At 38.2% G+C, this 13794-nt stretch overlaps 1 protein-coding gene across 8 annotated transcripts in view; it reads left to right on the top strand.

The window, feature by feature from the left end:
- Nucleotides 1-13794, top strand: part of COL25A1 (collagen type XXV alpha 1 chain) — a 556443-nt gene that overhangs the window by 298790 nt on the left and 243859 nt on the right. For all 8 annotated transcript variants that reach the window (XM_027837340.1, XM_027837336.1, XM_027837339.1 and 5 more), the window contains exon 4: nucleotides 3263-3270. In XM_027837340.1, coding sequence (XP_027693141.1) covers nucleotides 3263-3270 — 8 coding nt within the window. The remainder of the gene's footprint in view (nucleotides 1-3262; nucleotides 3271-13794) is intronic.

Here is a 13794-nt window from a genome sequence, read left to right as displayed (position 1 = left end):
TAAGTACTGTCTTATCTTATGTATATCTAAGATTATTTAGTTTTTGAAATAATTTTCTTCTAGACTGTTTTTATGGGTCTACACACACATATGTCTATGTGTTTAGTTTAAACCTAATTTCATTAGCATAGGGGACTCCCATAAGAAAACTCCCTCTGCCAGTGCAGGTTGACATCTATTTTGCTCCCCATAGTCTTAGAGAGTGGTGTGGGGACCCAAAAGGTTCCCCTTTTGAGATGTAATACTACATCACATTCTTGAAATATTTAAATAGTGTATTCACAAACAAGCCACATAAAAGGCAAGTGTGTAATGGTTTAAATATTTTAACCTTAATGTACATGTGTTTTCAGTGCACAGCAATAGCGCCATCTTTTTCTTATAGCAATTCAAATTGCACACAAGAATCTGAGAGCCAGTACTCGAACCCAGGTCTTTCTGACTCTGAGGCTGTTTGTCTGGCCATTACCCCAGGTAGCCTCTTGAATATATACATGTATACATGGACCTATACATATATGTGTTTATGAGTAGGGGTGCACATACAGATAATCTGGTAAAAATGGGGGAATATATTATATATTCACACACATGCTTGTATATGGCTTTGTTTTTAAAAATATTTATTTTTTTTGGTTACATTTTGAATTCTGAGTTGTCTGCCTTTCCTTACTCTCAATCCCACATTAGAGAAGGTCAACATTTTATATATATACATACATGTATGTATATACACATATGTGTATATATACACATACATGTACATGTACACATATACATACATACACATATATACATATATATACACACAAAACATACTTCCATATATCAGTTCTTTTTCTGGAGGAGGATAAGTCCATAACAGTTGATTTGAATGTTCATGTAACTCAGAATAGTTCAGTTATTCACACTTACTCTAGGAACAGTATTGTTGCTACTATATGCTACGTTCTCTTGGTTCTGCTCATTTCGCTCTATTATTTCATGTAAGTCTGCATGGTTTTCTAAAACCAACCTCCTTGTTATTTCTTACAACACAGCAGTATTATTACATCACAACCACATACCACAACTTATTCAGCCATTCCTTAATTGCATATAGCTTTGTAAAGGAGAGGCCTACAGAATTATTACAGTCGGAGTTTGGCCAGATCATTGGCACGTGATTTGTGTTTCCTTACCGTTGTTTCCCTCAGGTTTAGTTCACATTGTCCAGATAGAGTTCAATACATCCTATTCTTCTGCAATAAGGCTGTGACATAACAACGTCCTAGCACGTAGTTCAGGGCCATGTCCCTAGGGAGTAGTCAGTAATGTACGTAATGCCTCTGAGTCGATAGCTGTCTCAGAACAGGAGGCATACTTGTCTGAAAGGAACAACACTGCTTTCCCCAATTTAAATCTTTCTTTTTGTTTTTTTCTTATTCTATATAGTGAGTTTGACAAAAGAATTGCCTTGGTTGAATTTGATTTTGAAAAGAAAAGGGAGGCCTAGGCTGCTTGTGATCTGAACTGCTATAAGAAAACACATGTCCATTAAGGTTCAAATATTTAGAACATTATACACTTGCCTTTTATGTGGCTTGGATATGAATCCACTATTTAAATGTTTCAAGAAACACTCAAACTTGGGGATTTTGAATATTGCTGAATATTCACAAAATGAGATCATTTTAGAACTTAGAAAGACCTTCAAAGCTCCCCCAGCCCAAGAGTCTCAAACTTATATGTATCATTTTTTGTTTTAAATTGGTAGTCCTCGTGTGTTTGTAGTACTATCTCTAAGTCTGTTTCTCTCCACAAAGACATTAATTTGATTACATATTCACCAGGTTATATTTGACATCAGGTCAACCTTAAAGATTTGGAAGAACTGAATCTAGGATAAACTCCTTACTTTTACAGAAAAAGAAAGAAGGCCCAGGGAGGTCAAAAGATTATTAACTCAATGTCACACAATTTTTTAGTGGAAAAAGTGGAAATAGAGCCCAGGTTTGCTGAATCTCAGTTTCATACGCACCCAGTCTCCTCAGTCAAAATGAAGCAAAGGCATTAAATGAGTTTCATGAAAAGACTATCTTGGGTATTGTTTTGGCATCCTGTTTTACTTGGGCTGTCTTCACAAGGGATCAAATGTAGTCTTATCAGCTTGCCCCTCTTTGTTTGAAGGATGAGGGGAAAGATATTCTAGAAGGACAGGAAAACAACAGTCCTTTCACAGTATGTTCTAAAGTGCTTAAACACATTAAATTGCTGAATATCAAGATGTTGGAAGCATTGATGTCATCAAGGACAAAACACAGCTGGTTCTGTTTGAGGTCCTCTTTGCCCTTCCCTTTAAAAAAAACATAATGAGGCATAAAAGCTAATGAAAAGTCATGGATTTGGGAATTACAGCTGCATCACTTAGTATCATTGAATTATTAGATATGATTTGCAACACTTTGGTAGTTTCCTCAAAATTTTTTCTACCAACCCACTGAACCTAAATAATTAGAAATATGTGCAAGTATTACTTCATTCAGTGTGACCTTTATATAGCATGTCTTTTATAAGTGAGTCCTGGAAAGGGAGGGGAGAGTGAGAACGAGGTGATGAAAGGAATGTTTCATGGAGTCAAGTGACCACTAAATTTGTCCTTTTTGGCCAGGGAAAGTAAGATCTAGACTTAAGTATTTTGTCCTAATGCCAAAGTCAAATATTCAGGGTAAAAAAAAAAATCCATAATTTTGTAGGCAAGATGTAATCGAATGTGTGGTTACGTGGCTAATTGGAACTGGTGTCCTAGGAAAATATTATATGTATGATATTTCTGAAAATGGAATCTTGTATTCAGTGTTTTTTTGGCCCGACATGTGATTTCATGAGAAAATATAACTGCTGAACAGAACTGCAAATGTGTTTGAAGTCTTTCTCATGCTCGTATCTTTAACATCAATACTAGTTGTAGTAGGTTGTTGGAAGAACGACATATTTGTAAGTGATCTAATATGTAGACTCCTGGTTTGGCCAATTTTGTAAATTATGAGAAGTCAAACACTGCTTCTTTACCCATTTATTACAAAGAATGGCAAAAAATCATTTCTATTTAATCAGATTCCCTCTTTTATCTGAATCCTCCTTAGTATATCTCAATTAATTCTCATTTTTGTTATGAAGTTCAGATTCTTGAGATATGCTATAATCTTCATTCTTGATATTTTACATGCTCATACAATTGCATGGACTGATTCTTTCTTTTTTGTTTTCTTTTTCTTCGTAGGTCCTCCTGTAAGTATATTTGGTACATTTTGGCTCTTCCACATTAATCTGGATCGTGCCTGTCTAAACATTGTTAGAACAGCACTGTGGTTGAATAGATCGTATTTCCATTAGAGGAAAGGTAGTGCCACCTTTTTTAAACAATACCTCTGGAACAGCTGAGCAGTTGCTTAAAAGCGTATCATTGGAGAAAATCTTTAATCACAGTTTTGTTGGAGCAACCTTATAGGTGGTATTTTGGAACCAAATAATCTGTAAGTATTCTCAGTTTTTTGCCGGCTCTTTTATTTTTAGAAAGTGTTACTTTTGGTTTGGGCTCCATTGCCAATAACTTGCAGCCCTGGAATTCCATGTTTTCTTTTTCATAGAAATCTCAAAGCTCATTTCATCTGTTTAAACTTGTATCTAAAATATTTGCATTTGCTGGTCTACCAAATGGAGATAACGATGCGATCATGAAAATGATATGCCCTGTGGACTCTGTTCAATACTCCTTCCTAAGGCAAAATTCCCTTTGAAGTGAGTTGGAGTTTTGCCTGCCCAAAGACTACAGGACTGAACCTTCAGAGAATTTTTCTTGCTTTTTTCTCTCACTTAAGTAGGTCAGAGTTGTGAAGTTTCCAGTATTTTTTCCACTCACCAGAGTGGATTATCTTGTCACCTTTAAGTTGGATGTGTTTTTGACTAATTTCCTGGCCGTTTGCTGCCTGACATACTGGGGACTGGGTATTTACAGTAGCAGTGATAGTTGGCCTTGCGCTCTGTTCACATCCCCAAAAGCTAGTTTGCTCCAGTGATCACTGAGTACACATTGGCAACTCATCTAACGGGATGACTTGGTCCAGAGATAGCAGGAGGCTTAGTGCACGCTAGTTTTCTTTATTCAGAGGAAATGTTGGCTCCCCAAATATGTTTTGCAGTCTTCCTGGAAAATTCAAGGATGGAACATAAATCATGAGAATGATTTTTGTTCCGTAACTGATTTTTAGCCTTCCTTTAATGGCAGGCAGATGGTATGTCCTGGGTCTGTAAGTGTTTCCTCCTAGGCTTCAACTTTGTACCTCTGTAGTTTATACTGGAAACAAACCACTATTGCCCAGAGAGAGAGAACTCTGGAGATTCCAGCTTGAACAGAGGGTTCAAGACTTCCTTTTGTGGCCTCCTTTTGTAGCCTAAGTGATCCTTAAATCCTAGTGCTTTTTCATGCTCACTTACAGTTTTCTAGAATTCAGGTTTGATTCCCAACACTGTGGGCAATTGCTAATCTTGTTTCCTTCAGTTTGAGTATTACCCTTGATCCCATGCATAAAGATGTCCATTGTTCGTCTTACATAACATTTTCTTATCCATCATAACCCTTCTGTAACATGACTCAGAGTTATTGCCACATATTTAGACATACCATGGATTAAATCACATCCCCTAAATCATAACAAATATTTAAAGTAAAGGCTGGATCTACCATGCTTAATTTACAATGTGAGTATCTATCTTAGTCTGACATCTGTGTTTTCAGAGAGTTTGGTTGTATTTTCAAATCATATTATTAGCTGAAATCAATAGTTCTTTTATGGCTGGGAGAAAATTCATGCTATTCATTTAGCAAGATTTAAAAACAATATTGATTCTTCTCCCTTAAAAGAGAGCCTCACTAGAAGAGGTTTTGACAGTAAACTACTACATAAGTGAAACTATCTCATACAGAAAAAGGGCTTTGGCTAGTTTCCTAATTACAATTGTAATTTCTAATTACAATTGTAATTCCTAATTACTTTGTAATTTCTAATTACAAATTGTCTTGGATAAAGTTTCCAGTGACTAAGTTCTGGTCCATAGCAAAAAAAAAAAAAAAGAAAAAAAGAAAAAAAAAGAAAAAAAAAAGGAGAGGAAGATTCTGATTGTATTTCTCCTTTAAAGTGATGTATAGAATGGCATTTATTTCCATTTGTATGTCTCACTCTCCAACCCCCAAAGAAGATCAATGAATTGTGTTGTCATTTATCAAGGCTACATCTACCATCATCAAAGCAACTTATTAAGTGTCCATGTGTACTTGGGATTCTCAACATAGACAAACCAGAGAGGAATAGTATTTTATTACAAAATATCATAGAACTAAATGTAGAAGGGGCCTCAGAGGTCACCTGGTCCAATCCTTTCATTTTATAAATAAAGAAAATGAGGGCCAGGAAAGTTAAGTGACTTGTCCAAGGTCACATAAGTAAGCTAGCTAGCACATAATACATGCCTAATGAACACTGGCTTAATGAGAAGTTTCAGAGACAGCTCTGTAGCTGAGTCCTCTGACTGCTTACCGAGCCAGTAAGTTCTTCCTGTGTTCTTTCCACTTGCGACCTTGTATCAGATGACTTGAGTGATTTTCGTTCTTAGTAAAGATAATAAAAGTTTTTAGCATTAGGTTCATGAATGTTTATTCTCCAGGTATGATTTTTAGAAAATTGTTAGGGGTGTAACCGGTTTACCCACATTTGTTTTATTCTCAACCTTTATTTCTTTTTAGAATCTAATACTTCTCCCACAAACCAGAAATTGTGTTTTTTTTGTTTTTTGAGTAGCAATTTCTATGGCTCTCTCTTCTGGATGGGTGATTCTTACTCTTAGGCAGATATCATGAGGGAGCACATGCTGATAAATTTCAGGGTTCTCAATATTGCTACTGCTGAATTAATCTTTAGATAAAGATCTTCTCCTAAGTGAACATTGAGATCCACTTTCAGTTGTGCCAGGACATCTTTGTGTATTTAGAATGACTCCAAAGCATCACCTGGGATGGTGGTACTCATTCTGGTACTCATTCATCTCTCATTTGGACTGTTGGAAAATGAAATGAATGCCAAAGCCTCATTGGAAGCTTCCTAAAAAAAATCTCCAGGATTTTCTACCCTTTGTAGATACAAATCATAAGATGAAAGATATAGAGCTGAGAAGGACCTTTGGGAATCATTCTAAGGCAAATTATTCCTTTAACAGAACTAGCGAGTAAGTGTCAGAGGCCAGATTTGAACTCAGGAAGATTCATCTTCCTGACTCCAGGCACTGCGCCACCTAGCTGCCCTAACCGACTCATTACTTGTGAAGATTTCTAACCTGATTCTTCACTGCCTTTATGAAGAAATACTATCCAAATGAGCTGGAAAAATTAATGACCACCTAATGCGTAGTGATCATAATAACTCTTGACATCTTTATATTTTCATTTAAAAAACATTTGGGAAATGACAGGAAACGTGGATGCAAATGCAGCTAGCATTGTGTGGTGTTTGAAATGTTTCTTTTATTCAATTTGAACATTTTTGTATATTGAGATATTTGTTTGGTCATTATAACTCTAAACCCAACAGACATTGGATCCCACATGTCCATTTGCTCCTTAGGAAGCCAGTCTGGTTGTATTTTGGGACCTTTGTGCCTGATATGTTCTATTTAGTTTGGTTGCTTAGCTCTATGCATTTTGAGAAAAAGTAAATTGCTATCACAGGGGTCTCAGCAGTTGACCACAAAAGATTATAATGGAACAATTTTATGGCAATGTATGTGATTTAGAGTCAGGCAATTATCAGCCACCCTTTTCTGACTTCCCTTCACACAAATGTAACATACGCAAAACACCATTCCAAAGATTTTAGGCAAGCATTTTGGTTGCCCAGTTTGGACACTCCAAGGATATTTGCTAAAATGACATGCTGCCTGATTTCAGAGGCAGTTAAGATATACCTCCTGTTTTTTGAGATGCCTTTAAAGCTAAGCAGTATGAGTTTCATGGAGATACCAATAACAGATCAAGCTTTTTCTAAATGCTATCACAGCTTAACAATGGGGTTAGTTTCTTAATAAGCTTTGACCTTCTGTAGCACTAATATCCCCTTGCTCCCATATGTTTCAAAGGAACTTCTCTACCTGTTTTTACAAGTCAGAGAAATAAGCAAGTCCTGGGAGTTTAGCCAGAAAGGAGACAGGAGCCTTGTTGCCACTGATTTTTTTTTGATTCCTATCAGTCTTCTAAGTTACATAGTCGTAGGAGACTGACAGCAATAGGATGTTATTGTTGCTAGTGTTGAACACTCTGAGGTGTGAAATATGACTCTTTTGTACAGTCTGTTCTGCCTTATGTACCATCAACAATTGTCAACTAGGTTAAACTATAGACTCTTGTTGACAGATGTAAGAAGCAGACATGGCCAGGCTATGGGTACAAAGTTGTTTTGGCCAATGTGGCAGATGAATTAGGGGGAAATCTCTCTCTGTCTCTCTGGCTCTCTCTCTGTCTCTCTGGCTCTCTCTGTCTCTGTCTCTCTCTCTGTCTCTCTCCACCCTCCTCCCCTCACATAGACACACATAGATCCACCTCTGTAAAACCTTCAAATTAAGGAGTTCTGATTATTGCATTTCTCTGAATCAAAAAAAAAGTTGGTTTACAGTTCAGAAGCAGACACTTTCAAATTTTAAGATTTTATTGAGTAAAGAAGGTTATAAGCAGCTAGGTGGCACAGTGGATGATGGGCTGGGCCTGGAGTCAGGAACTCTTTTTGAATTCGAATCTGGCCTCAGACACTTACTAGCTGTGTGACCCCGGACAAGTCACTTAACCCTCTTTACCTCAGTTTCCTCATTTGTAAAGTGAGCTGGAGAAGGAAATGGCAAACCACTCCAACATCTTTGCCGAGAAAGTCCCAAAAGGGGTCATGAAGAGTCAGACATGACTCACCAAAAGAAGGTTATATATTGTTTATTTCCCTCTTCATGTCATTCATAATATCCTGCCCTATGCTATATCATTTCTAGTTCTTACTAAGATTTTTTTAGGTTATCTATTATCTGACTTTGGTAAACCTTATGATCAAAAAAAGTTGAAGATGGTAAGGACCTTGGTACTCAATCCTCATATTTAGAGATGAGGAAATTGAAAGCCAGAGAGATTATAACTTTCTTTAACTCACACAGGAAGTAACTAGCAAATTCAGAATTCAGTCCCAAAGTATCTGCCTCAAAATCCAGAGCTCGGCACTATCCTATGTGGCTATTTTGCATTTAGTCTCATAGGTGACAGAGAATTGTGCCTCTCTGAATCATAAATGCTGTTCAACCTCAATATTATAGTTGCTTTCTCTAGAGCATAGAGGCAAGAGCTTCAGAGAGGGGAGGGCCCTCAGAAGCCAAGTGCTTCACTGTACAGAGAAAACTAACACCTAGGAAAATGACTTACTCAGCTAATAAATTGTAAACATTGTCTCTTTAAAGCAAGGAGGCTAAAAACATGCCCTTAAGTTCTATGAAGAGAGAAGACCCCCCCCCAAGGTCACCAGGAGGGAAAACTTTTGAATAACAGTGAAATAATAATAGCTAGCGTTTATGTAGTTTTTAAAGCACTTTGCAAAATGTTTTTACAGATATTATCTCATTTAGTTATAGCACCTGGTGATTAGGTGTTATTATTATACCCATTTTTTGAGGAAACTGAGTCACAGAGATCTTAAGTGACTTGCCCAGGGTCATATAGCTGGTGTCTGAATCAGGATTCAGACTCAAGTCTTCCTGACTCTCAGTCCTGAGCTCTATACCTTGAGCCACCTAGCTTTCCAATCCATTCTCAAATAGATACAGTCTACCATGAGTAGACATGGTGAGGATTTAGTAGCTTAATATTTATTAGATAAAAACTTACTGTTGGGATCTAATGTCAGATGATTATAGATGTGGTAGTGGTGGTGCAGAATGTCTCTTAGTATGGAGAGAATATTTTATGAAGCTGGTTCATACTCGAAGAGTAGTGATGTGTTGGCAAATGTTTAATGACTAATTCCCTGGGGGAAAAGTATAAATAACACACTTTTAAGTTTAATCTGCATTGTTAACATTTTCTTGCATTACTTTCTTAAGTCTGTAAATCAACAAAACATTCAATCAAGCCCAAATTTGTAGTGTTTGCCAATACATGTTCTCATAATAATCAGCTCTCATGAGTTGGTTTGAGTTGGTTGCATCTCACCTCTGTCTAAGAGTATGAGTAGACCATAATCTAAGGAAGCAGAGACGATTTTTATATAGATATAGTGAATTGTGTTGTATGAAATGACTGCCATGTAGAAGCCACTGCATTTGGAAGAAAGTAGAGAATCACTGTGGATTAGGAAAGGGGAATGAAGGAAGAGGATTTCCATTCTTAGTAGATTTGCCTCTATTGTGCCGAGCATTCCTGCTTATTTTCAGGATACCTGTAGGTGCACCAAAGTGGGCTTTTGCAAGGCCATTGGATACAATGCTCTTCTATTACCTGTGTGATGATTTTATACATTATCTGTTATATAATTAGCTAGCATTTATATAGTTCTTCAAAGTTTGGAAAGCTCTTAACAAATATTATCTCATTTGATACTCACAACAACTCCAGGATGAAGCTGCTATTGTCTCCATTTTACAGATGAAATTGAAGCAGATAGAGGTTAAGTGACTTGCCCAGGGTCACATTTAGTAAGTGAGGCAGAATTTGAACTTGGGCCTTCCTGACTCTAGATTTGTGTTCTATCCACTATGCCACCTAGAAGACTCATGACTTTCAAAAAGGCAGTAAAGTTTCTAGATAAATTCAGACATGACGGCAAGAGAAAGAAAGACAAGGGAGGACAGGAGGGAGAGGGGTAAGAGGACCCTAGGGAATGAATTAATTTGCAATCTATTTGGGTCCATGGTTACAACAGCATGACCACCAGGTGTCACAGAAGAGCTAAGTCAATCACTTAAGGACACACCCACATAGGTACAAAGGTACCAAGAAAAGAGTTAACTTCTGCATAAATGAGATCTTTCAGGATCTTTTTTGTCTCTTCCAAGCAGTGATCCTGGCTGACCTCAGTGTAAAGAGTGCTGGGCTGTGCCACCTAGTTGTTAAAAAGCAGCATGACTCTGCTACTGCTTAGGGTAGCATTTGATCTTACTCTCAGATTGAGCTGAAATTTAGAAGTCCAGGAATGAGGATCCTGTATTTTCTTCATGGGTGTACAGAGACTCCACAAATTAAGATGAATGGCAAGGTTGAGTTTAAAAAAAGAAATGATACCACACTGGCATCTCTGACAAACCTAGTTTTAAAAGTTTGGATTCCACCCAAACCCCCCAAACCCCCCGCCCAACAACATTACAATTTTCATGCGACAGACTCCTGGATTCCATTTGGCAACACAAGTTTCTAAGTATGCATGCAGCATGTTCCAACTCAGTCAGAAACAGGAAATGCCAAGGACCTTGTGTAAGGGAGAGGCATACGTACCTACAGGGGCATCCCCAGAGAAATGGAGAGCACCATGTAACATTTTTATAACTGGTGAAGTCTTGTGAAATAAACATCAAGGGAAGTCTTGAAAGGAAAAAAAAATAGCCCAAAGAGAAATTTAAAGAAGGCCACATGCAAGCTGGATGGTGGCTTGTAAAGGTGAAGGGACCATTGTTGCCAGGAAGCCAGCTGGCCTGAGTTCTGCATTCTACCCAAGAGGTCTCAGGAATGGTGGTGAAGTTTACAAGCTGAATACTTCAGGTTATTTCTTTCTTTTACACTAGCTAGCAACACAGCACTCCTGAAGTGTTGGATCTAGGGTGATCACCCAGACTAGGTGACTGGTGAATAAGCATTTATTAAGCACCTACTATGCTCCAGGCACTGTGCTAAGTTTGGAGAAGGAGGGGTATAAAGAAAGGTGAAAGACAGTCTTTTGCTCCCTGATCTCAAAGAGCTAACGGTCTAACTGGCTAGATGGTATCCAAAAAACTTTGTAGAATCCTTGATTTCTCATATTTACTGCTGGAGGCCTAATCCCCCACCTTCTGATGCCTTTTATCCGAAGTCTACTTTTCATCCATTTTTTATAATTTGTATGTGCCTATTTTCATACTTGTACTCTCTACTGTTAGAATATAAGCTCCTTGAAGGCAGGAACCATTCATTGCCTTTTCTTGGTATTCTCAGTGCTTAGCATAGTGCTTGGCACATACTGTTTAATCAATGTTTGTTGATTGATGTTCTAGAACTGATCGTTTCAAACATTCAGTTTTTAAAAGCGCCTCTCTAAACTGGAACCTCAAAAGTCTTAGGAGATTGGCCTCACATGAGAATTTTGCGTGTTGGGGAGGGAGGATACAGGAAGGATAAACCAAAAAAATGATTGTTTTAGGGGAATGGACGATTTGTTGAAAAGAGAAGGTATTTATTTAGGTGTGTGGTGTGAGCAGGGCCCTTGGTAAGAGAAACAAGTATATACTGAAAGAGAACTGGCTTCCTTCTGGATGAGAGTTCCAAAGTGGCATGTGGCAAGCACATTCGCTAAAGAGAGCCTTCTCAGTTTCAAAGCCCCTTTCCTGTTCCTTGTTTGAACACCTGTATATCTTTTCTAATATCCCATCTACCCCCCAGATGAGGTGTCAAGTCACTCTTTCCTATCCTGCCAATTTGGGCAAAATTCTTAGCTGTTCTCCATTCCCCTACCTGCTTCCTGTAGACAGAGCTGTTTGCCTGAAGGACATCTGGAGATGTTGCAAGATGCTGCTTCTCAGCAGATGCCTCAGTCTGTGGCTTTCTGCGGCTGGCAGGGCTGGTAGAGGTAAGCATGGTCTATATACAACACACTGCCTGCCACCTGGTAAATGAGGTCAGCCACATGGAGATCCTCCTTGGGTTGGTTATCATAGGCAATGCTGTCTGGTTTGGGTTTTCATGATTCTGAAATGGAAAAACAGATGACTGAAATCCTGGCAGAAGCTCTCTGCCCTGTATTGGAGAATTGGAGAGAAATCAAGACTGACCACATCCCTTTGGATTAGCAGGCTCCTATCTTTTCATAGCATGGTGAGTTCCTCCTAATACAAACGTATTAGAAAGCTGTGCTCTTTACTGCTGTGAATCAGATATGGGAGAACATCACTCTTCTGCCTAGTTTTTGCTTTAGTTCTTTATTAGTCAACAAGCATTTATTAAGTGCCTACTATGTGCCAAGCACTGTTCTGAGCATTGAGGACACAAAGAAAGGTCAAAGACAGTCCCTGTTCTCTGGAACTCATACTCCAATTTATTTACTCATCCAAAGGTGGAGAAATGTTTGAATTTGGAATTAAAAGAACAGAATTAGGGAGAATATCCCAGATGGATATTGATTTGCAAACCAAGACAATATTAAAGTCTTTTTCCTTAGGTGCCAAGTAAGTTATTCATCTTGAGAGGGCTATAATTAAATCATTATTAATATGTCTGAGAGCAGAACGATAGGGCCTGGATCTGTGACTTTTTTGGTATAAGTAATAAAAGTCTGCATTTTCTCTGCAATTTATAGTTCTAGAGAATTTCCTGGGGTGGGGGTCAGGGCACTGATAAATTAAAGTACTAGCTTAGGATCACACAGCCAGGATATGGCAGAGTGGGGCGTAAGTCTCTGTGAGCCAGAATTAGCAAATTTGGTTTGTTGACTAGAGATTTTTGTTGTCTTTGTTTGCACGGGTGTATGTGTGTGTGAGCGCCTGCGTGCACATGCATCATTTGGAACCACTTTCCTCTTCCCCTGGCTTAAGTTTTGGTCTTTGTATGCATGTGTGTGTGTGTGTGTGTGTGTGTGTGTGTGTGTTTGAGCATCATTTGGGAGCTCTAACCCCATCTCCTCAGGTTTGCCATTTAAAAAATTACTACTATCCTTGTCATTATTTTACAGGAAAAACAGAGGATAAATGAGGTAGTCAATATGAAAAGATTTCCTTGTTCTTCCAAACGAATTAGTTCAAATTCTCTTGCACTCATTTTTACAAGAAATGATCGTGGATAGATTGAAGGCCCAGAAGGATGATTGAATTCTAGCAGAAACCGTATTATAAGAGGGCTAGTAGGACAGACATTAGATACAACTATTGTTCTTATTCATTGGTTTCTTCTTTGATCAGAAATAAGGCAGGTAGAACTAGGGACTTTATCAGAATGACTGCTTACTCCTGTTTGGGTCTATGATGACAGGATTAGGCTAGAGTTTCAGGAGATGGGAGCAGCAAATCCATGAAATTTACTGTTTCTTACATAGCACAGCCTCTCATGCATCTTGAGTCAGTCTGTGCAGATGTGGCCCTTTCCCCAAGGGGTCTGAGTAAATATGTGTAATGCAGAAATATGCAGGGTGACTGTTGTGTCCATAGGCAGTAACCAAAGGAATGACCAACCTGTTTGGGCATTCTTATCTGATTTACTTCTGTCTTAATGAGTACATGAAGATTCATTGACCCTAGGCTGGTGCATTTGTAAAGAACATCAGCTACCTTTGATTGCTTCTGAGTATGGAATGGTGTAAGCCCCCTTGTTTGTGGCCCACTCATGGCTGCTTAGTCAAAGCTAGCTATCTCCTTGTTGAACTTTATGGGTGTCATGGTATGTTTGAAAATCATTATTAAGCAACCCAAGTGACTATATCAGAGCCTGGCAAAAGCCCTTGATTTTTATCATTTGTTTTGATGCTAGTAAATTATAACTGCATAAATTCTTTATAAGCAGCT

Source organism: Vombatus ursinus, unplaced genomic scaffold, assembly GCF_900497805.2.
Source record: "Vombatus ursinus unplaced genomic scaffold, bare-nosed wombat genome assembly UNPS02014821.1, whole genome shotgun sequence".
NCBI lineage: Eukaryota > Metazoa > Chordata > Mammalia > Diprotodontia > Vombatidae > Vombatus > Vombatus ursinus.
Note: the sequence above shows the minus strand (reverse complement) of the source record. Positions and strands in the feature narration are given on the sequence as shown.